Below are 25,133 nucleotides of genomic sequence, written 5' to 3' on the forward strand. Positions count from 1 at the left end.
CTTTAGGAAAAAGCAGATTACTTTTTTTTATGAGACATGGACTACAATGTAAGAAACAAAGGAAACAGATAAAGGGTCACTTGCTTAAAAAAATATGGTTTGTATTTACAATTGTGCGGAAAAGCAAACAGTGAACTCCAGAAAAAAGACAATTACATAATTAAGTAAATGAAGGGTAACAAGAATTCAAGATGAAAATGTGCCACATACCATCCACCAGCAATACAATTCAAAATGAGTAGTGTATTCTTGCAAAATATCAGAATAACTAATATGAGGTCTTAAGAACTTGGTCATTAAACCTTAAATTCAAACCCCTCCTCCATTACTTCAGACTTGCGCACCCTTGGGAAAATCCCTGCACTTCACTTTGCTCATCTATAAAATGGAGCTAAAATAAGGGCTGGCTGATTCCAGAGCCCATGCTCCTGACTGGGGCCCCAACTGCTGTCCTCTTCATTCACACCTCACCCAGCCCCTCCTCTCAGCATGAACCACACTCCAGACCAGGGGTCCTCAAACTTTTTAAACAGGGGGCCATTTCACTGTTCCTCAGACTGTTGGAGGGCCGGACTATAGTTTTAAAAAAAAACTATGAACAAATTCCTATGCGCACTGTGGGCCTGGGACGAGTCGGCTGCTAAGCAGGACAGGCAGTGGCACCCGGCGGGCCGGATAAATGTCCTCAGCGGGCCGCATGTGGCCCCGCGGGCCGTAGTTTGAGGACGCCTGCTCCAGACTCTGCCGTTTCGAAAGCACAGCCTCTGGACCCAGTGCCTTCACATGGCTAGTGCCTGTTGTGTCCTTCCTCTCTCCACCAAGGGCCCCACAAGAGGGGGTCTGTCTTAGAGTGCTGAATGGTCATCCCCGGTCATCTGCTCATGCTATCTGGCTACAGACCAATCACTCTGCCCAAAGTACCCAGCAAAACCACCAACAAACATTCAGTGGGGAAACAGAACAGCTCCCGCTCTGTTCTCACCCTACCTGAGCTTTCTGAAGTTCCTACACTGCTGATTTTCCTCGGCTCCTGACCTGCCCCTCTTCCTTTGATTTGCTAGAAATGATTCTTTTTCCATTTCCCTCACTTTGCTTTTCTGTTGACATTCCCTCACTCCTTTGTCTTTAAGGACGCTTTTACCCAGAGATCCATTCCTGGGCCTCGACACCCACATTTTACTCAACTTTTTATTTTGAGACAATTGAAGATTCACATGCACTTGTAAGAAATAATACAAAGGGATTCCAAATATCCTTCACCCCAATAGTAGCATCTTACATAGCTATAGTGCCATATTACAACCAGGAAACTGACATTGAAACAATTTAATACTCAGAGTTCACTAGATTTACATACACTCGTGTGTGTGTGTGTGTGTTGGGGGGGGGGGGCGCGTTGTGGCTCTATGCAATGTACGTATAGATGACACAACCACATTTTGACTCACAATCCAGAGATGAGCTCTTGTCATTCTGGAGAGAAGGTTGGTTAAGGAGGACATACTAAGTCCTGACATTACCCACACTCTAAAATGGCCCCTATGGGGTGAACTGAGCTATCCTCAAACTGTGGCATGTAAATTCCCATCTCTCTCTTCAGGATGCTCTCTTAGTCTGGAACACTTCACAGTCTTCTTTCAGAGTCTGTCCGTCCTTCTAAGTCTGGCTTTGGTCCTTCTCCATGGGAAGCCGCTATGGTGCTACCAGTCCACAAATGAGTCCTTGTGTATTAATCCTGTCTCTCCGTTAGATGTAAAGCTCCTTGGGGATAGAAAATGAACTGTTCTTGTGGGTCCCATGGGTCTGAGACATATGGTTCTTCAATAACACAACATTCAACTAAGGTGAGGAAAGAAAGGGTAGGGAAGAAACTGAGAAAAAGAGGAAAAACAACAAAGGCAGAATTTTCAGAGAACTCTAGAAACCAGGAATTCAACAACTAGAATTAAAAACAACACAGCAAGCATGGATAAAAGGCTATAATCTTTCCTTTCCTGCCCACAAAAATTAATATTCTGAAAAAAATCTCACCCTCTTCAACAGTAAGCAGGTTGCCCAAGTCTGCTGATGAGTGATATTGGACTGGCTCAGAATTCATCACATTTGCCAGTGGCAGGAAGGGGTCATAATCTGAGGATGACAGGTCAGCCAGGGTCAGTGTGTAGTGACTCTGTTGGGTGTATGTGCTTGAGCCACAAACACAGCAATGCAGAACCTGTGAAAAACAGAAGGGAATGTGTGCCATGGATAATGCTCTGTCCCTTAGGACAGCGGTTGCCAACCTTTCAAGCCTCATAGACCACCAGTGGTCCACGGACCACCGGTTGGCAACCACTGCTCCAAAGGTTTCCTTAAACCAACGGTCGCCAACCTTTTGGACCTCATGGACCACCAGTGGTCTGCAGACCACCGGTTGGCGACCGCTGCCTTAGGAGGTAGGGCTCCTGCTTCATAATACTTGAAAACATCAAATCCTTTCCATTCTAAAACATGGTCTCATGGTCTTGCTATTAGCAAGTTTATTTGTTCCTTTCACATCAATGACAATAAATACATTCTCAAGTTAAAAAAAAAAAAAGTAAAAAAGCGCCTATTTTGCCATTCTGTATGGTTGCACACACCCAAGGCCCCATAAGTAGAAGGAAATAATTTGGGAGACAAAGCCTAGCTATGGCATAAGCCACAAGATAAACCACCACCACACACACAGGGAGCTAGTGACTAGGAGGAGGTGCAGTGGGGTCTTCTGGGAGGCTAAAAATGTTCTGTTTCTAGAGTTGGGATCAGGTTTCACAGGTGTGCTTACTTTGTGAAAATTCATCAAGTTCTCTCTTATGATTGATGCAATTTTCTAGATGCATTTATACTTCAATAGAAAGTTTCCTTTAAAAATACAATGAAGAGTTATTCAATAAATTTGCGAATCATGTTAACTATGAGGTGACTTTTATATTGGTAAAGCAATTTTAAGAGACATCTTTTTAAAAAAGAGATGAATTTAAATGATTGTGGCTGCTTTAGTGGGTCAAACCAGTCTCAAATAGGTTTATAAAGCTAACATAGCAACCAAAATCTTCAACTAGTGAAGAATCCATTTAAAAATACACAATACTTTTTAGTAGAATTTCAACCATAGTTAAGTGGTATTTTTTTAATTTAATAAATTTTAAAATAAAAGTAATCAGTTAATGACATGGAATCTTAAAAAAAAACTATTATTAAAGGTCCGTTACCAAAATAAATAAACAACAGAATTGTCCTACATAATAGTAATTATTGAATGAACACCCAAATACTAAATAAATAAATACATACATACATACATTCATACATAAGGCCATCGCAGGACAGACTGAAGTCTGTGTAGAAGGACAGTATAAAGGGTCCAGAGTAAATACCACACCTAGTCATGATTATGGGGTAAAATAGTACAATATTTTATGTACTATAAAAATGATGATGGTAATTATTTTGATGTGATACATTTCATTAATTTATTTCTTAAGATCTTTTAAGAGATTACTGGGACCACTATATTTTTTTTTCTTCCTTTGAAAAATAGATTTTTCTCAAACTAAGGCTATGGATATTCCTACTATATAAACAGTTCTTCTTTAAGTTAAGTAGATTTTGACCATGTTCTGTGAAAATTGGGGGATTTGATCAAACAGCAGTTGTTTAAAGATGACAGTCATGTGAAAATGCATGCATCTTTCACATGGTAATCATTGCTTCTTACAATTATATCTGTCCTGTTTTCCCTCCTTAAATTATTTGTTTCTTTTACCCTCCCCCCCCCCCACTGCCCAACAAATTATTTTCAAAAGGGCATTGATATATAGGTAAATGCATAAAACCTATTTTGGTGATTCTCTGATGCTTAAGCCCATACTCCATGCCCTCCAGGCCCACCTGAGACTCACCCTGTAGATGTAATCCAGCAGAGGGGCTCTGCGTGAGTGCTGCTCCTCCAGGGCCGCCGTGGACACCGGGCGGAGCAGGGCGCTCACCGGCAATGCCATGCACCAGTCCAAGAGGCAGAGGAGCAAGGATACAATGAACTGGAAGAGGAAACAGGCCCAGTATCTTACACTGCAGTCTTTTAAACTTCACTAAAGGCAATAACAAACAACAGAATTGTCCCTGCATAATAGTAATTATTCAATGGACACACAAAAAAGGAATAAATGAATGAGTAAGGTTTTCACGAGGGTTAACAGAGAAAGATGTTATAGAGGATATCCCTGTGTGTAATACTATTTATCATTCTGTTTTACATTTAAAAAAAAAAAACAGACTCTAGGTAAAACTTAGCCTGTGTGCCACCTACCTTCTTATCTGTTTCCACTGAGGAGTACTCTGCACTTGGTAAAAGAAAAGCAATTGTGGCCACAAGGATCTGTATAAAAGAAAAATCCTCAATCAAATAGACCATAGTGGCACTTTTGGAAGCCATATGTTAAGAGTCCCACGTGGCTTCCATCTCATTCTGTGGGTGGCAAAATTGGGGGCCCCAGAGAAAGAAATATTTATATTTGTAGTCATAAAATTTCTATCTTCAGTCTCCACACTTGTTTAGAAAGCAAAAAATACTTTCAAAAATAGTATGAAAATGCTCCCATTTCGTTTTCTTATAAATTACCCAGCTCTACACTATTTTCCTAATGTCATAGCACCATATTATTTTCAAAGGTCTTCCATGTAGATGTAAATTATATGGTTGCCCTAAAACCCAATTCCATTTTGCAGCACCTTATATTCCTATGTCCACAGTTCTATTTCACTCTAGGCCACTTAAGGTAAAAAATCACTTGTGATATTTGATGTATCTCTGAGAGAACAAAGTGCTCTCATTGGTAAAATTTGTCTAGGGCTGAGAAAAAAATAAATCAATATCACTCTCCCTCTAATACCACATTGAAACAAACCACATTTCCTTGAAGAGTTGACACTAAATGTTAAAGAACAGGGCTGCTGTTCTTTAAAGAGTACTGCTATACAAACTGGCAGGAACTGGTGTGATTTTCCACCAGGCCCCTACAGGGGGAGGGTACCTGCTCCCATACAAGCAAGCATTCCCAATGCAACCACCCTCCAGGACATTACGACTGAGATGATTCTTCCTGGTCCTCTGTCCCCCTCCTCCACTAGTTACCCTCACAGAGGGTATTAGAGCAATAATCTCATTACAGCTGGCAATCACGCTATAGCAGAAGCACAGTCCGGGCCTTCAGTCTGGGAGAGACTCCTGGTTTTACACAGCAGTCCCCCACTCCCCGCTGCTCCTCCCACCACACACACAGAGGGCATCCTAACCAGCTGCCTACTCCTCCTTGGCACCATCCAAATTACTCTGGATGAATGAAGCCCAGGCTACAAAGGTCTCTTTGTTGTGGTCGTGTCTGCCTTTCAAACTCTCCAAGTGTAAGACTCTGCCCTGGAACACTGGTGGCTTCTCTACGTAGTGCCTGAAATCACAGCTGAGGACTCGCATGGTAATTTAATAGTTCGCTCTCTAACAATTAATTGAGTATCTACAATCAATTAAATATCAAAGTCCCCAAAAATGTATACACATATTTTGGATAATTATAAAGACAGTGTTTATTAAAATACATTTCATTTTGAAAATCAAGCTATCAGCTGTTAAAGTGTGTATATATTTTGGGGGGGAACCGTGTATAACAAAAAGGAAATGCTTATACTTCAGCATTACAGAGACTTACTTCTGCAATTTTCAGAGGCAGAGAGGTTTCAAACGTTTGAAGCTTTTCCCAGTAGGAAACCAGCAACTGAAGAACATCGCAAGCTGCCTGAGCCACGATTTTGTTAGGAAACTAGGAAAGGAAACAAAACCCCAAACTAAATAACCTCACATAACATGTACATTATTACTAAGGAAGAACGTAAGTTATTTCTTTCTAGCTCCTTTTAGAGATATATTTCCTTATTTCGATTTTTTTTCTCTTTATTGAATTTATGAGTGACACTGGTTAACAATTATAAAGGCTTCAGGTACACAACTCCACAACACATCATCTGTACACTGTATGTACTGTGTGGTCACCGCCACAAGTCAAGTCTCCATCAGCATGTATCATTCCTCTACCCTCTCCACTCCTCTTTCCCCCCCTGCAATCACCACACTGTTGTCTGTGTCCATGAGGTTGTTTTTTTTAATCCCTTTACCACCACCACCCAGCCCTCCAAACCCTCACCTCAACAACTGTCAGTCTGTTCTCTATCTATGAGTTTGTCTCTATTTTGCTGGTTAGTTCATTTTGTCCTTTACATCTCATATGAGTGAGATTATATGCTACTTGTCTTTCTCTGACCTGCTTATTTCACTTAACATAATGGTTTCCAGGTCCATCCATGTTGTCGCAAAGGGTAAGATTTCCTTTTTTTTTTTTTTTTTTTTTATAGCTGAGTAGTATTCCATTGTGTAAATGTACCACAGCTATTTTTATCCATTCACCTACTGATGGGCACCTGGATTGCTTCCAAATCTTGGCTATTGTAAATAAAGTTGCAATGAACATAGGAATGCATAGATTCTTCTGAATTACTATTTCGGGTTTCTTCGAATTTTTGTTTTGGTGAAAAATGTGTCCTATTACCAGATAGTTTATACATGATCACCATTCTATAACTGCCTCTTGTCCAGACTAGCTATATTAATTTACATAGCATTCAGTAGAAACAAATAACTATCATTTAATCATTTGGAAATTAAAACCATAACTTCAAAAGGTTTTTTTATGTGATCACATAAATCCTAGTGCTGACTAGTAGGAAATTTAAATTCGGTGCATTATTGAATATCTGCTGCTGAACCTTTTATAAGATAATCATTTTAGCGCTGAAAAATCTTCATCGACAGCTCTTTAAGATAAATATTATCTTCATTTCACACAAGGAGAAATGGAATGATCAAATGACTTTCTATCCTAGGAAATTAAACTTAACCCACATGTGTAACATAAAAAAATATGAAAAATTTGGGACTACGAGAACAAGACTCACGAGTTATGATATATTCAATTACTTTGTGTATGTTTCCTGAGCCTGCATGTGTCCAAGGTCCTCTGGCTGCTTAAATTTCTTGTGAGATGGAATGTCAAAGGGGTAACCCCTGCATAGACTGATGGCTGAGGGTGCATGAAAGGCAGGGCACCCTGGCCAGAGCCTTAGGCTACACTGCCACCTATACCTTTGCCAATGACCCTGTCTAGGGAAACCTCTGGATATGTAGCTTAGTTATTTCCACACCAAGGAGCTCCAAGTCACATGAAGCAGACACCAACTGACTTGGATACCACACAAACAACACAGAAAAGCTAACATCTAGCACTTCAGTGACTATTGTAGAGCAGTGGTCGGCAAAGCGCGGCTCGCGAGCCACATGCGGCTCTTTGGCCCCTTGAGTGTGGCTCTTCCACAAAATACCATGGCCTGGGCAAGTCTATTTTGAAGAAGTGGCATTAGAAGAAGTTTAAGTTTAAAAAATATGGCTCTCAAAAGAAATTTCAATTGTTGTACTGTTGATATTTGGCTCTGTTGACTAATGAGTTTGCCGACCACTGTTGTAGAGGATAAGGAAGAAGGTGATTAATTTTAATTCTACAGAATAAACAGTTACTGACTACCCCTTCCTGATAGGTGCAAGGTAAACCCAAGGTAAGAGAATCTGCACTCAAGGGCTCTTCACACTTTCAACCAGCCATCCAGGCCTCAGATGACTTGATTCTCATGGGCATCTCTCATCCCTCAAACACTCTGGCTTACTTCTGTCCCAGGACCTTTACACCTGCTCCTTGATTGCCTGGGACACTCATTTTCCAGATCTGCATTCGGCTAATGCTATCACATCTTTTAGATCATAGCACAGCCACCATACCCACACAAAGTTGCAGTCCACCCCCTCTAGCTCTTCCGTTTCATCCTGTCCCCCTGCTATCGTTTCTTTATGACATTAATGGCTGTCTGAGCTGATCTGTTTGTCATTTATTAAATAGTAGTTTTCTGGTGGAGTCTTTAGGGTTTTCTATGTACAATATCATATCGTATGCAAATAATGAGAGTTCTACTTCCTCCTTTCCAATTCAGATGCCTTCTTTTCTTCTTCTTGTCTGATCCCTGTGGCTAGGACTTCCAGTACTATGTTGAATAAGAGTGGTGAAAGTGGACATCCCTGTCTTCTTCCTGTTCTAAGGGGAAACGGTTTTAGTTTTTGAGTGTGATGTTGGCTATAGGTTTGTCATATATGGCCTTTATTATGTTGAGATATGATCTCTCTATTCCCACTTTGCTGAGTTTTTATCAAAAAAAGGGTGTTAGATTTTGTTGAATGCTTTTTCTGCATTTATTGATGTGATCATGTGGTTTTTGACTTTCAATTTGTTTAGATAATGTATCACATTTATTTCTTTGTGAATATCGTGCCAGCTTTGCATCCCTGGAATAAATTGCACTTGGTCATGGTGTATGATCTTTTTAATATATTGCTGGATCCCATTTGCTAATTCTTTGTTGAGGATTTTAGCATCTATGTTCATCAGATATATTGGCCTACAACTTCCTTTCTTTGTCGTGATTTTATCTGGTTTTGGAAATAAGGTAATGCTGGCCTCGTAAAATAAGCTTGAGAGTCTTCCCTCCTCTTGAATTTTTTGGAAGTTTGAGAAGGACAGGTGTTAGTTTTTCTTTGAATATTTGGTAAAATCTATCTGTGAAGGCATCTGGTCCAGGGCTTTTATTTGTTGGGAGTGTTTTTATTGCTGCTTCAATTTCGCTAGTTGTAATCTGTCTATTCAGATTCTCTGATTCTCCCTGATTCAGTTTTGGAAGATTGCATGTTTTTAGGAATTTATCCATTTTGTCCAATTTGTTGGCATACAATCATTCGTTAATATTTTCCTAAAATCCCTTGTATTTCTATGGAATCAGTTGTTACTTTTACTTTTTCATTTCTGAGTTTATTTATTTGGGTCCTCTCTCTCTAACTCTTTTTTGATGAGTTTGATTGAAGGTTTGCCAATCTTGTTTATCTTTTAAAAGAAACAGCTCTTGGTTTTCATTGATCTTTTGTACATTTTTTAAAGACTACTTCATTCAAGCTGGAGCAAGAGAGGTTCCTTGGCTTTCCTTAGTCACCTTCTCTTTTATTTCTAAAATGGAAATAATAACAGAATATACAGGATTGGCAGATCCACATCCATGCACTGTGCTGGAACACTTGTGACAGAGTTAAGGGCAGGTACATATTTTTCTGTTGCCTTACGTTTTTCCTCATATTTATAGAAATTTTTGAAAATTTGTATAAATAAAAAGAAAAAAATATAAACCCTCATATTCTTTTTCTCTTGTTACCAATTTCCATCTCTCTTCTATACTACATAAATATATAGATATGTATATCTGTACATCTCCTTAATTTCAAGATAATATCAAATTATTAACATCTTTTCCAGGAAAGGCGTAAAGATGGGGGGGGGTGCACATTACATTAAATATACATTTCTAGATTTAAGAAAAATTCAAATTTGAAAAACAGATCTTAGAATTGAAAAAATAAAATATTAAAAAATGAACTGGAATCTACAGATACACAATTGATACCCAACTTTTTCCACTTTTATACGTGAATGTTTCTCCATGGCTTTGGGAGTCAGCGAGAGTATCCTGCATACCACATTTGTGACAAAGCCCAGACATGAGGCCAGAGTATCTTGGGTTTGACCCTGACAAGCTCTATTATTCTCAATAAACTCATTTTCTTCATCTGTAAAGCAGAGTTGGCAATAACCCTTCACCTTATGGGATAGTTCTAAGGATTAAACACAATGACCAAGGTCAGAGTTCAGTTCCCTTCTCAGGGCAGGGGGAGCACTCCTAAGTGATAATCTTGGTTTAATTAATTTTCTATTTCTCTCCACAGGGATCACCAGCAAGCGTTTTTCCAGCTCTCAAGACATAAAGGGCAATCCCAAGTGATGTTGAGGAGGGAAGGGAGAGGACAGGGTGACAGAGGGAGGTGGTCAGAGGGCACACCTAGGGAACAGGAGCATTGAGTTTGGCCAGGAAGAGTGGTGGGTGAGGAGGGTTGCCATTAAATCAGGCTGCCAAGAAAGGCAGGGGCCAGATCAGAGGGCTGGATGCTGAGATACAGGCAGGGGAACACTGTCGTTATCCTGTGGGGCTGACACACAAAAGGCGGCACAGGGGCTGTCGATGGCCTGGTGATGACTGTCACAAGCGCCAGCTGCAATGGCTGTTAGTATTAGAGCAGCATGTGGCAGACAGCAGAGAGGGCAGGCAAGAGCCTAGATGTGGGTGATAGACAGACAGTTCAGGATTCAGCAAGGCCAGGTTGTCGCTCTAGACTCTAGAGCAAGCATGTCAAACTCGCGGCCCGCCACGAGGCATGTGGCCCGCCACGAGGCATGCGGCCCGCCAGCTGCGAGTTTGACATGCTTGCTCTAGAGCCTGGAACAAGTTCTTTAACTCCACTGTACCTCAGTTCCTCCACTATAAAATGGGAAATTACCTAGCAATGGAGAACTTTCACAAACCTTTGGCACAGTGCCTGCCAGGGGCTGGCCACTTATTCATTCCAGGGGTGTACTAACAGCAATGCTAAAATTTGTACCATCATTTCTAAGCTGGAGCCAGGAAAGGACCCAGCAGAATTTGAGCTCTGGTTTAAAAAGTGGTCTCACAGTGCATATAAAAGTTGACTTTTGTCTTTCATGCCACACAGATCAGCTCTCAGTGCTGGTTCCACCAACTATGCATGCATGGCTGTGGGATCACGATCTGAATTCCCTGGCCTTGCTTTCCCTTGGAGTGACACAGGGATTGTGACATCTACCTTAAAGCTGTCATGAAGGTTAACCAAAGCATTCAGAGACTTTAGCATGAATCAGGCCCAGCATGAGTACCCAGTAAATGGCAGTTCTTCTTTTTATTAACAAAGCAAAGGCAGAAAGATGTCCTAAGAGTGCCCAAAGCCCAGTTGGACTGTAAGCACTCAATGTTATAACCAGGACTGTTATGTCTCTCCTAGTCCCACCTATGAGGCCAGCGCACAAAATCCCACTTTATTGTCACTCCCACCAGGTGTCCTGCTTGCCACAGGAAATGCCCAGCCACCAGGGGAATCCAATTTGCCACTGAACTTGGTCTAGAAATGCTCAGACTGGAGGACCGGTTGCAGTGGCCAGTCGGGAAGCAGCCATTGGTGGCCTCTCCTGAGAACCTCACAGAACATTCACCCTGGCTCTCAGAAAAATAAATATTTTTAAATTAAAAATACCCTTTTGGTGCCTTGCTGGCATGGCTCAGTGGTTGGGTGCTGACCTATGAACTAGGAGGTCACAGTTCGATTCCCAGTGGGGGGCGTGCAGGAGGTAGCCGATTGATGACTCTCTCTCATCATTGGTGTTTCTATCTCTCTCACTCTCCCTTCCTCTCTGAATCAATAAAAATATATTTTTGAAAAACACCCTCTTGGTAATGGGGGGGGGGGGAGGAATGGGGCTAATTCAAATAAAAACTGGTTGAAAACCTAGAATATGGCTTAATGTCAAATGTACATCATGAGTTGGTAATACCTTCAAAGTGACACCTATCACATTGATGGCCTCTTTCAGCTGAGGATGGCTCGTGCACTGTGCAAGTTCTTCACATATCCAGACCCCGAGGGAGCAAATGGCAATGCATCTTTTCAGAAAGAAAAAGGAGGGAGACTTGCATGAAATTTAATATTTTAATTTAATTCCTGAACCAAATTTTCTTGGTATTTTCAAATGACAAAATATTTTTTAAAAGTAGCAAAATTTACATTAACAAAATGTCTTCTTGAGAAAAAAAGGTAAGGTACCTTACATAGACCAGTTTTCAGGACAATTAGAAATATTGAGAATGGTTAGTAATTCAATATTTAATAAAATATATGGTATATTTTCTTTTAATGTCACAGCCCATCAACATATCAACCTATCTTTGTTGAAACTAATTTTAAGTACATTTTACTGCTTCAAGATATTTTTGAGGAAAAATAACAAATGAGGATGCTAGAAAATTGTTGGAAATGGAGTTTGTAATTGTTTTCCTTAAAATAAGATACACAACACCTATCACAAATAGAAGACAGATCCTATATTTTATTGTAAAGAATATTTGAATACAACTTTCAAAATAAGTTTCACTATTATTACTCTTAAGCAATGTATTAAGACAAAATAGTTTTTGAGTTGCACAGTCCTTTACAAATTACCTTTCTCAATTATAAATCAATTTTAAATGATAATTCTCTTTGGAACTGATATATTCAACTATCTTTTATAATAACTAAAAAAGTCATATGCCTGTTATCTTTTTTTCTGAATGCCGACATACACACAATTACAATATTTGTTCCCAAAACTGCTTATTTTCAGAACAAAAAGTGGATTCAAACCACTACTCAGAGTCAGACATTGGCTGTAATATGTATCTGTTCTTTGTAAAAAGGTCACATCCAGTGCCAATCACAATGGACATACTGCTCAGCTCTCTACACTGAAAGTTCATTTGTATTCAATATAATTCCACAATTAAAATCAGTATATTTTGAGGTTTTAAAACCACCAAGTTTCTTTGGATTCTCACCTCTTTAAATTAGGATAGACTAAGTGCATCAGAACAAACATATTAAAAATCCTTTGAAGATTGTATCACCTTCTACCAAAATTCACTCAGTAAAGCAGTGCAACTCAGTTTACAAGGTGTGCCGGGTCATTTCTGTGTCTCCAACACCAGCATTATCAGGAGTTCCACACTATTTTGACCCTGGATATTCCTTCCTGTACAGAACTGTCTAAATCTATCTCTTCTCTTGCCTAATTCCTTTGCTTATTCTCATCTAGAAACTGTACTTTGCATTCTTAGTTTGTATATAGTACTCTATATTCCCAGGTACTCTACACTTTTTATTTTCCTCCAAATTAACCCAGATTCCGTTCAATCCACTAAAATCTATACAACTTGGAATTATATAAAAAAATTTCATTTTTTTGCCATTTTAAGAGCCTCTCTTTCTTTGTGTGCATGTGTGTATATGTTTAGGAGTGTGTGTACTAGTATATGAATGTTTTCTTTTTACAACCCATTAACCTATTTGTCAAAGGTAATTTGTTAAGGGCAAAGATCTCTAATTTCTAGGACCTGCATTACTCTGTAACTATTAGCTTTGCACTATGGAGAACATTTGTGACCCATAAAATGGTTTTATAATCTAAACTACTCTCACTTGCTTTGAGTCTTAAAGCCACACTAGCTTATAAGAGCTCTTCCATGCTATTTTCTCTTTGAAATTTATTATTTAACATTCCCATTTAGCATCTTCCAATTCTAATACTCTCAATTATTCCTCAAGCCTAGTTGTTCTTGCCAATTAAGATTCTCTGTATCCCAAGTATGTTTTTTGTGATCCTTAATGAGTTTTATCTATCAAGACTCTTTTTTTTTTTTTTTTTTTTTTAGCTAATGGCAATACTGCTTTCATTCGCCTGCTGTATTCCAACACACTCTCCTGTTTAGTATCATCTCATACCACTCCAATTTATACAACAAAACTTCTAATTTTTTTCTTGATTTTTCTAAATCATCACTCACAAGTATACTATATTCTTTCTTAAGTCTCTTCCATTTATTTGAAATCTCAATCATATTTCAGTCTGTGTGTTTATCTACACTTACATTCCCTTACTTTCATTGTCTGATTCCTTTTATACACAGCTAAGAAAGACTGACCATATCATTTCTATTAAAGAAATTTGACTTTCTACACTCAAGAAAAAGGGTTTGAAAAAAAGGTACTTTCAACACTTGTTGAAGGGTTCAATATGGTAGCTAAGGGAAATGGAAAAATAAAGAATTTTCCCCAAACTTTTGGATTAAAAAATCTAGTTAGACGATGGTACCATTTACTAAGATGCAGTCTGGGAGACAGTCAGAAGACTCAGTGGTTCATTATAGTGTGTTAAGTTTGGATATGTTAAGTCAGCCTAGTTGAGATATTAAGTAAGCAGTTTAATATATAAGCCTGAATATATTATGGGTTCCCAGTAGGGTCCAGGTAAATAAATTCAGTATCATCAGCAGGTAGGTAGAATTTAATTTCTGATTAGAATGAATAAGGATATCTAGAAGGTCACGGAGAGAGAAGAATCAAGTCACTCTAACATTCAAAGGTTTAGGGAGAAGAGGGAGACAGGGAAAGAGCAGGTGTAGTGGTGGAGAAGCAAAATCAGAAGACTATGTTTTAAGGAACTGGCAATGTTGAGGGAAAAGATAGACTAACTTCAGAATTAGTAAGATTAGTATGCATATTAACATTTCTAAGGTAACCTTTAAAAGAACTGAAGGGGTATCTAAGACTTCTAAAAAAACAAGTGTAATAAATATAATGTGGAAAAATAATCTGAAAAAAAAAGAAAAAGAAAACAAGGAAGGAAAGAAGAATGAATAGGAAGGAGGAAGAAAGAAAAAAAGGAGAGGGGAAAAATGAAGGCAAGAGAAGGGAGAAAATGAAATACTGGGAAGGGCCAATAATAAAGAAAAAAAAAAGGATGAAAGATGTACAGTTTTTGCAAAAAGAGAATTTAAAAGAGAAGAATATAGAAAGATTAAATTTAAAAGGATAGAAATTATTATTAAAAAATAGTTGGATCAATATCAGACAAGTGGTCTTTAAGATAAAAAATTCACCCTTAGAGATCAAAAGCGTCACTACATAAATATAAGATTTAATTCACTATAGATCTAACTCAAGTTCTTTGCAGCTAATAACATAGCTTCAAATATATATAAAACAAAAATGAACAGATACACAGGGAGATTTTAATGTATTTTTCTCAGTAAATGATCAAGTGATAAAAAAAATTAAAAATATTATAGAATATTTAAAGGACACGATTTAAAAAATTAATAACATTATTTCCCCCAAGATTAACCCAGACTCTGTTCAATCCTCTAAAATCTATTCAACTTGGAATTATATAAAAAATTTCATTAGACACATCTAGAATACTATACCCAACAACTGGAGAACAATGTATACATGCACTGTTTTTCAAGCATGTATGAGACATTTGCAAAAACTGAGTACAGATAGGGTCATAAGGCAAATTTCAACAATTTCTAAGACTATTATCAGGCAGGCAGCATTTCTGACCCACAATGCAATTAACTCATCAGTAGCAAAAAATAAATAGAAATAACCATATTGGAAATTAAGAAATATGTTTCTAAAAAAATCATAACTCAATGAAGGAATCATAGTGGAAACTGGAAAAAATTAAGTGAAGCATTTTCCTGATATAATATTTGTTATACTTTTTAGCGTGTGTAAGGGTAATGTGAAAGAATGTGTTTAGTAACATTGTGTTTACACACAAAGGGGTATCATAAAAATGTAAAATTGTTTACATTTTATTCAACATTTACCTTGCACATTCACTTGGTTCCTCTGTGGCATTCTTCAGTAAAATATTTATGAGGTAATGCTAAAAAAACACAATTAAGTAAAATAAAAACTCTGTTGAGTAGTTGTTTCCCTCATGTTCTGACTGTTCCAGGCAGTTAGGAGCTCCTAATGGACCCGGGAACCTGGGGGAGGAAACACGGGACTCACAGGGAGCCCCTGGGCAACAAAGCTGGTCTAGACAACAGAATCAAAAATGTAGCAGAGCCAGCGAGACTTCCAGATAGGAAATCGCTGGTTTTCTTTTACTTTAATTGAATTAGATATAGCACACTCAACTTTTATTATAATTATATACTACAGGTAGATAGACTGATCGATTCTGGGATTTGAAATGCACTTTTGTTTACCCCAAAATCAGCGGAGGAGAGAACAAATGTTTACTTTTATTCTCTAAGGAATAATTTGGAATTTCAAATTATTAGTAGGAATTAATCAGGCCAGCAATGAAATTGAATATTTAGCTTATTCAATTATTGTTTTAAATAAATTCATTTGATGCACTAATGTAGCATAATTAAACCAATAAAATTATTATAAAGGATGATTTGTTACATAGTTATGACTCATAGGCATGATAAACAGATCTAATAAAAAATACCCGAGGAACCTATCAGTTTTAACTATAGTATTCTCTGAATCTCATACATTTAATCTCCTTAAAACAGCCCTCTAAAAAACTCAACTATTGAAACATTTAAATGATATAACAAAACTTTCAGATAATCAGGTCACTGTGTAATAATGGAATAGACAGCCATTGAGCTAGAATGGTAAAGTTCTAAACTTGAGATTTAGTCAAGTGCATTATGTACCTTGACATCTTCAGTTCCTGTGATGACTTCACCAACTTCCGGCACGGACTGCAGCAGAGGGATCTTCTGGTAGACGTTGGGAAAGCAGACGAGAGAACCAAGAATGGTGAGAGCTTCTGAACGAGGGGCCTGCACACAAGAAAGGGAAACACATTTTTCTTCTTATAAGTTAGAAACTTTAAGTAAGAGACACATGTTTTACTTATTTTATGACCATGAAAGGGAATCTTTATAATTATTTTATCTTAGATAAAAAACATCAAATTATGCCTGGTTATTCTCCCGCAGGTGAATACTTACTTACGCAGGAGAGATTTGCCTAAATGAAAAAGCTAACTTCCACGGAATGAAAAATATCACTATACTTGGATATAAACAATCATTGTGAACAGCGGTCTGCGGATTAACTCTCTCATGACTGCTTTCCATTTTTTGTAGTTTTTTTTTTTAGTCTTATGTTCTTGACAAAGCAGGGTAAATTATATCAACTTAATATTAGTTTTGCTGTAAAGACAGTTAAGGAAAATTCAAAAGGAAAAGGGGTTGGGCTATCAGAAGGTAGAGAAAGAGAGACAACACCATCTACCTAATTTCCCGATTCACCAAGAAATGCTTAGCAAAATATAGTGTCTGACATACAGTGAGGTACAAGACCACTTGTTTGTCATTACTGAAATTAGGTATACAGTGGAACCTCAGTTCTTGAACTTAACACATTGCGGACCAGTAGTTTTATTGCTAGCTTTACCCAGTGACCAAATAAGTTTCTATTGAACGAGTACAAAAAACGTTTTACATAAATGTTAAAGGCATGCTTTAAAATTAAATACCTATTGCATTTTGAAGTTATTTATTACATGTTCTTACAAGCTAATATCTTTTTGAAGTATGATACTTTGTAAGAGACTGTGTTATACTAGTATGAAGCGAGAATTCTCATGATCCATCCTTAATGTGTTAATTCAGTTCCAGAAGGCTGTTCCAGAATCAATCTGCTCGAAGACTGAATCATTTTTTTGCATTAGAAATAATGTAAATTGAATTACTTTGTACCAGCCCCCCAAATGATTCCCTGTTTTAACCTTTCTTAGGTGTAAAATTGTAATATTTGGCTTTAGATGTCTAATGTATTGTTTAATCTATAAGCAAACACTTCTTTTCTTAACTTTATCAAACCACCCCCTACTAGCCTTAAATGAATCACTTGCAGCACTCATTCTAGGGGTGTCTTTCAGGAAGCTGGCATGCAGCATCTTAGCTTTTTCACTTATCATGTCTCCGAAATGCTGTCACAGGCTAACTGCTTTTCCTTTATTCAAATCAACAACAGTTTTGGGTTTTCTTTACCTCTTCAATGACCTGTGATCATTGTTTCTTTTACATCCTTAGCAATAGCACTTTTAATGGCCTATTTATATTTAAAGATTGTGCTAACTGTCCATTTCACTAGCAACAGAAATAAGCAAACAAAAATAAACAAACAAAAACCTCACAAAAATATTCACAGAACAATTTCCCGAGATATTAACAAGGCAATACTTAGGTCTGACAAAATAGACTTCTAAACAAAGGCCATAAAAAGAGACAAAGAAGGTCACCACATAATACTAAAGGGTTTGCTACAACAAGAAAATGTAACCCTTGTAAATATATAGACACCCAACATAGAAGTACCTATATATATTTTTAAAAGTCTTAGAAGACTTTAAGGAAGAGATTGATAGCAATACAGTCATAGTAAGGGACTTTAACATCCCAATGACATCACTAGATAGTTATTCCAGACAAAAATCAAGGAAACAGCAAACTTAAATGACACAATAGATCAGATGGATTTAATTGATATCTACAGAGCATATCATCCAAAAGTGGCATTCTTCTTAAGTGCACATGGAACATTCTTAAATGCTAGAAAAAAAATTCTTAACAAATTCAAGAAGACAGAAATCATATCAAGCATTTTCTCAGATCACAATGGCATCAAACTAGAAATCAACTACAATAAAAACACTCAAAAACGTTCAAGCACACTGAGGCTAAATAGTATGTAACAATGAATGGATTACCAATGAGATCAAGAAAGGAATCATAAACTTCCTGGAAACAAGTGAAAATGAACATACAACAACCCAAAATGTATTAGCAATAGCAGAAGCAGTCCTAGGAGGGAAGTTCACAGCATTAAAGGCCTACCTCAAGCTATAAGAAAAAGCTCAAATAAACAGTTTAACCCTACAACTAAAAGAATTAGAAAGAGAACAATAAGAAAAGTGCAGAATAAGTAGAAGGAAGAAAATAATAAAGATCAGAGTGGAAATAAATGACATAGAGACTAAAAAACAACAACAACAAAACAAACAAAAAAAGAAACAATACGAAAGATGAATGAAACCAAGAGCTGGTTCTTTGAAAAGATAAGCAAGATTGACAAACTTTTAATCAGACTCATCAAGAAAAAAAGAGAGAGGACCCAAATACATAAAATCAGAAATGAAACAGGCAAAGTAACAAGTGACATAACCGAAATACAAAGGATTATAAGGACATAGTATGAACAACCATATGCCAACAAACTGGACAACCTGGGTGAAATGGACAAATTCCTAGACACATGCAATCTTCCAAAACTAAATCGGGAAGAATGAGAAAACCTGAATGGGTAGAAGCAGAAATGAAACTGAAGCAGTAATCAAAAATATCCCAGCAAACAAAAGTCCTGGACTAGAAGGCTGAGCACATTTTGCAAACACTGGATGCCCACTACAGAGCTATGCCAATGAAGTCTGTTCAAGAGAAAGTTCAGAAGTGGTGACTCACCAGGGTATCTTGCAGCTGACAGATGATAGGCAAGATGTGTTAGTTATGAAGTAGTTACAGACTAACTCTCTTTCTAGAAAGAAGCAAGAAGTTAAGAAATTCCTTGGTGTGCCAGGTGGGAGGCTGAGGAGGGCTGTGAGAGGGGTGTCAGAGGACCCAGTGTGTCAGGTGGGTTGGACATCATTAATAATCATGGTTGGCTTCTAAATACTGGTAGTAAGATGATTTCTGATTTGTAATCTTAGGTAAATTATCCTATATAATAAAAGCCTAATATGCTAAGTGTCTGGTCGCCTGGTTGTCCGTTCAATCAATCAAAGCATAATATGCTAAGGCCGCTCAACTGCTTGCTATGACGTGCACCGACTACCAGGGAGCAGACAGTCGTCCAGTCAACCAGTCGCTATGACGTGCACTGACCACCAGGGGGCAGACGCACTGACTGGTAGGTTAGCTTGCTGCTGGGGTCCGGCTGATCGGGACTGAGCGAGACAGGCTGGACACGCCCTGGAGACCTCCCATGGTCCCTCCCTGGCTGGCCAACCTCTTGCATCACTCCCCAGCCCCAATTGTGCACTGGTGGGGTCCCTCGGCCTAGCCTGTGCCCTCTTGCAATCTGGGACCCCTCGGGAAATGTCGGAGAGCTGGTTTCAGCCCAATCCCACAGGCCAGGAGAGGGACCCCACTGGTGCACAAATTCATGCACTGGGCCTCTAGCAGATAAAAGAAAAAGGCCAGTAATCATACACTAAGGTTAATAAACAGCACTTCCAGTTGAACTGCATGAGAGTTGTGCTTGCAGCAAGGTTTCACAAGACAAGGCACCCAGATTTTTTTTTCCTCACGTCTGGTTTGCAGAGCAGCTCCTGTGCCATTTCAAAAACTTCCCTCACTCAGCTTCAGTCTTTGCTGAACACTACATGTAATTAAAAGCGCCAATGCTGTGTGCCATATCTCTGCCTTCTTCCAGGTTTACCGGCTCCTGCTTCATCTGGCTAGCTCCTGCCCTGAGTGCTCATCATTCCAAAGATCCTTCTTGTTCCCAACCAGGATGATGGGCAGGTTGGGACAGAAATGCTTGACTTTCAGAGTTCATTTTTGTGGGATGTTCTCTAAACTCTCAGGATTATCAATGGGGAAACACATCAGTATAACACTGGTGTCCGGGAAGGAGAGGGGCCTCAAGCGATCATAATCTTCCTGCCCAGCTGTGTCCCACAAAGCCAACTCTACTTGCTTTCCATCCACTTCAATATAGGCCACATAATTCTCAAACACCGTAGGTATATAGACACCTCTGGGAACTAACTGGGCCTTGCTAAAATGATGAGAAGCAAGTCTAGCCACAGGCTCCATCACCAACAATCACAAATTTCTTCCGGATGGCAGGCATTGCTTTCTAATATGCTGCTAGGCCTGTGTGGCAAAAGTTCTGCAAAGTGCCTTGAACGTCTCAGATGAGAAGCACTCAGGCAATGGCTCCCACTGCAGCCTCGGAGACTAGGGCAGATGGCTGAGGAGGCAGCAGTGGACTAATGGGAGACCCGATGAGAACAGCGGCGGCAGGAGGAGCTCGAGCAAGCAAGGGTGGAGAGCAGTAGACCAGTAAAGCGAATTTTATTTACAGCATTTGAAGAGGAAAAAATGAATCTGAAAAAGTAACAGTTATACTGAGCACAAATGTGAGAAGCTCTTTAAATTTAAATGCATAAGACTGTTCTCTCAATAGGCACTGAGACACTGCCCTAGTAGGCGAGGTAAATGTGGAGATTACAAATAAATACTTTTTGTAGCTCTGAATACCCATTTAGTCAGTCTACTTTCTTCTAATTTTTTTAGTACAGGAATTCTCCACATTAATAAGAAAATATATATTCATTTTCTAGTTAAAATGTTAGTGTTCTAACATTTAAAAATATTTTATACTAGACTTCTAACAACTTACACAATAATGAGGAAAACTTTACTAATAATGTACACTCGCCCTGGCCGGTGCTGCCCATCGGTTGAAATGTCGGCCAATGCACCGAAGGGTTGTGGGTTCGATTCCTGGTCAGGGGCATGTACCTGGGTTGCAGGTTGGATCCCCGGATGGGGCACGTGCGGGAGGCAGCCAATCAATGTGTCTCTCTAACATTGATGTTTCTCTCTCTTTCTTTTTCTCCCTATCCCTTCCTCCCTTCCACTCTTTCTAAAAATCAATGGAAGAAATATCTTTGTGTGAGGATTAACAAAGAAAATAATAATGTACACTCAAAATTCTATCTTTATTACGGACATCTCTTTATGCTCTAACATTTTAAGAAGACAGTTCCTACTAGACTTCTAATAACCAAGACAATAATGAAAAACAAACATTACTGATAACAGACACTTAAAATTCTCTCTTTATTATAGACATCTATGTCTGTGCCATTTACTAGCAAATGCTAGTAAGATTCTAAGAGACAAGTCCTGCTTCTGACTGTGTGAATGAGCTGAAAATATTAGTGAGGATGATTTTTCACACTCTGGCCTTTTGATGAAACGCCTTTCCAATAGCAGTGTGTCATCTTATCCTACAATTTCACACATCAGCTGCCAGGGCATCTACCCGAGAGCCCAGTTTCACATTGCACTAATGAGTCAACACCTGTTAAGAGTGGAGAAATCTGAACCTTGTTAGCGACTGTGAAGCCTCCTGGGAACGTGGATGCTGAGCATTGTCATACTCACCGCCAGCATGTCTGTCCTGAGGATCCTGGCAGCAGCCGTGATGAAGTCCCCCACCAGCATTGAGAAGCCAGGCAAACCCAGGGAGAAAAAGCGGGATGGACAGTGCTTTATAATGGTATTTAAGATATCCTAAAAGGGAAGGGGAGAAAACACAACTGTCACGTTCAAGAACAAAATTCCAAAGGAGGCAGTTAGTCTGTACATGACCCCTGTGTGGTAACTTAAGAGGGCGCAGATCATAGAAATGTCTCAGTAAAACGGACACTTGGAGGTGAGTTCGTCTAAGAGCTATTGTACCATTTTACAAGTAAAAGAATCGAGACACTAAACTGTAAGATGACTTGTCCAAAATCTGAATTGTGGCATTGGGACTAGACACTTCTTATCTTCCACCTATAGGTGAGCTCCTTGGACAAGCTAAGGGAGCACTGAGGTAAATATACAAATAAGACCTCTGTTTATATAGCCCTTTCCAAATTCTTCGATTTTCAAAAGTTCGGCATATTGTTACATTAAAAAATCTTAAAGCAGACAAAGAGATGGAAATTTTTATTGATTTGTCAGGTGATTCCACATTAAACAATTTCATGTGCCATGGTAGTGCTCTGATCGCTCATTCTCCAAGGGCAGGAAGTTGGTGTGGCTCTGAGTGTAAGTGTGATTGCGAAGTACATTGCAACGTGCAGCAGTAGCGTTTTCACAGCATGCAGGCCACCAACTGCCCAGACACCGGGCGCTCCTGTGTCTGCCACAGCCTCTCCCTGGTGGGTGGCTGGCTGGCCTATGGCAGACCAGACCAGGACTCCACTGGACAGAATTCATGCCACCCATGGTCAGGCCACATCTATGAAACCATCTGTGTGAGTGTGTGTATGCAAGGGAGCTTAGTAAGAAAACCAAAAACTTCTTTAATGCAATTCTAGGCAATGCTCATTAATCAAACATGCTCAAGTACTATAGTTATGTTACTTGTAGTTATACAACTTACAGTTAGTCTCAAAAAGCAAGAAGCAAAATTTTTTAAAATCTGAGTTCTTTTCTCAGATTTTAGTGTGGCTATTTCAAAAACCCTTCAAAATAATCCAAATTTCATTTGATTAAATTAGAGCAAGGTAGTAGCAACATGCTGTATTATAAAAACGTCCTTTGTAATAAAAATAACCTCACTTAACAATTTCTTATCTAAAAAGAGAATTTTTGGGTTTACATTTAAGACTAATATTTTTCCTTACACAGTGGACTCATTAAGTTTCTAAAAATTGTGCTGTTTTTATATTCTTTCTTTAAAAAGACTGTACAATGCTTATTCTATTAGAGCTCATATATGTACGATAAAGAGTTCAGCAAGCACTAAAGTTTTAGAATTTCAGCAAGCTTTTTCTTATGCCAAACATAAATAGGTAGATAGATAAATAGATGGACAGACAGATAAAAGGAAGGAAGGAAAGAAAAACCTGAACCACACTTCTTGCAAGTTAATGTTTAAACCTGCTTTAATCACGTCCTTTGATACACTTTAGCGTCCGTATCAGCCAAGGCAAACATTCTAAGGGGCTGAGCAGATGGATGCTGCAGTTTAGAAAGTGTGTGGTAAACTCATGCTCCAAGAGTGGAACAAAAGATCCACCTTTTTCATAATTAAGCCTCTGATTAATGCCCTGGGCTCCTCACCACACACCTGTAATTACTCACAGAGGTACGCATTGTGCTGGGCCTTGTCTCGGAATATCAGGCATCAAGCTATCCAGCAGCAGATGGGAGCACATTTCTGTTGACATATGCTGCAATGAAAGGATTCGTGCAAACCTGGCTAGCAAGGTAGCAGAATGCCATGCATTTGAAGATTAATAATGCAAACAACCATGATGTTAACTTTATGTTTATAGTGTTAATTCCATCTGTTGAGATGAAGAACTAAGCCTTGAACACTTTAATTTTTTAAAATCTTTAGCCCACACTTAAATAAGCCATTTTTCACAACTGGAATTCAGAATTTTAATTATAAAATGTTTTTCTGGGATAAGTTTATGGTAATTATGAACTAAATCCTTTAATAAGCTAAAGCTGAAATTTGTAAATGAAATCCATTTTGCTTCAAGAGATTCGTATGTGTAAAGACAATGACCTGTAAATGGGGCATTCACAAAAAATCACTACGTTGGCATTGATGCTAAAGACAGCAGAAATGTGTGTAGCCGAGGTAAAGTCACACGACCCCCCTGCCTCTGGGCCGTGGCCAGTCACATCAACTACCTGTTTCTGTGGGCAAGAAGATTGGAAAGAGAGTGCAAAATAACAGATGGCTAGCCTACCCTGCTCTGCCACCCACGTAAGACGGAGTCCCAATGAGAAGCAGGGGCCTGTGCTGCCCTGGCCAGCTAAAGATGGCACTGGAGTAGGTTAATGTGCAGGTTAAAGAGGGCAATATATGGCCAGTGAGCCAAATTATGGCCATCTACCTGCTAATTTTGCTTATCCACACTGAAATGGAACAACCCAAAGATTTTTCTCTTCGTGAAGACATTTTAAAATTAGGAATAACTGTGTGGTACTAAAAAGAGAGCAGCTGTGTTTTCCCAGTAAAGGAACATCCACAAAATACTCCCCTCATTTCTAGTAGAATCCTCTTTCACCTTCATGGCTATAACTGGGATCTTTGGAAATATAAAAAATCTCGACACTCTGAACCTTGCTTCACAGCTTCCCAAATGTCAATTATTCATGTACAACCTCATGCTATTGACATGTCCACATCCAAAGTGATTATTATTTATCTGTTTTTCAAAGTAACATATTTTTGAACTTAAATAAGATTATTCTGGAAAACTAGTAAGTTGTCTCATAAACAGAAAATAACCCTTAGATCAATACAATAACAGCAAACCAAGACTACTGAATTTTTGCTAACTGTTGCTGTCTGACGGAAGCTCTCCTTATTAAAAGGTGGTTTGCATCCTAGAAGGATAGAAGATCTGTACCCACTCCAGACGTACTATCAAGGCAAGTCCAAAGGACTGGAAAGCGGTCATTATTCCCACCAGGCAATTTGATGCTCTAGAGCAGGGGTCCTCAAACTATGGCCCGCGGGCCACATGCGGCCCGCCGAGGACATTTATCCGGCCGGCCGGGTGCCACTGCTTGTCCTGCTTAGCAGCCGACTCATCCCGGGCCCGCAGTGCGCATAGGAATTTGTTCATAGTTTTTTTTTTTTAAACTATAGTCTGGCCCTTCAATGGTCTGAGGGACAGTGAACTGGC

The 25,133-nt window shown here is 38.8% G+C and overlaps 1 protein-coding gene and 1 pseudogene across 4 annotated transcripts in view; both read right to left on the reverse strand.

Annotated features, from left to right (window-relative positions):
- RALGAPA2 (Ral GTPase activating protein catalytic subunit alpha 2) overlaps positions 1-25,133 on the reverse strand; it is a gene marked incomplete at its 3' end in the record, with an annotated part of 304,312 nt that overhangs the window by 116,010 nt on the left and 163,169 nt on the right. For all 3 annotated transcript variants that reach the window (XM_080683050.1, XM_080683051.1, XM_080683049.1), the window contains 8 exons: positions 21,877-22,005; positions 16,345-16,473; positions 15,493-15,551; positions 11,616-11,724; positions 5,727-5,837; positions 4,331-4,399; positions 3,924-4,061; positions 2,032-2,215 (listed from right to left, as the gene is read on the reverse strand). In XM_080683050.1, the coding sequence (XP_080539176.1) occupies positions 2,032-2,215; positions 3,924-4,061; positions 4,331-4,399; positions 5,727-5,837; positions 11,616-11,724; positions 15,493-15,551; positions 16,345-16,473; positions 21,877-22,005 (928 nt within the window). The remainder of the gene's footprint in view (positions 1-2,031; positions 2,216-3,923; positions 4,062-4,330; positions 4,400-5,726; positions 5,838-11,615; positions 11,725-15,492; positions 15,552-16,344; positions 16,474-21,876; positions 22,006-25,133) is intronic.
- Positions 20,157-20,554, reverse strand: LOC308255520 (ras-like GTP-binding protein rhoA; annotated as a pseudogene). Its single transcript has 2 exons — positions 20,395-20,554; positions 20,157-20,273 (listed from the first exon to the last, which is right to left on the reverse strand). The product of its transcript is annotated as a ras-like GTP-binding protein rhoA (transcript).

This window comes from Plecotus auritus (assembly GCF_963455305.1).
Source record: "Plecotus auritus genome assembly, chromosome: 8".
Lineage (NCBI taxonomy): Eukaryota > Metazoa > Chordata > Mammalia > Chiroptera > Vespertilionidae > Plecotus > Plecotus auritus.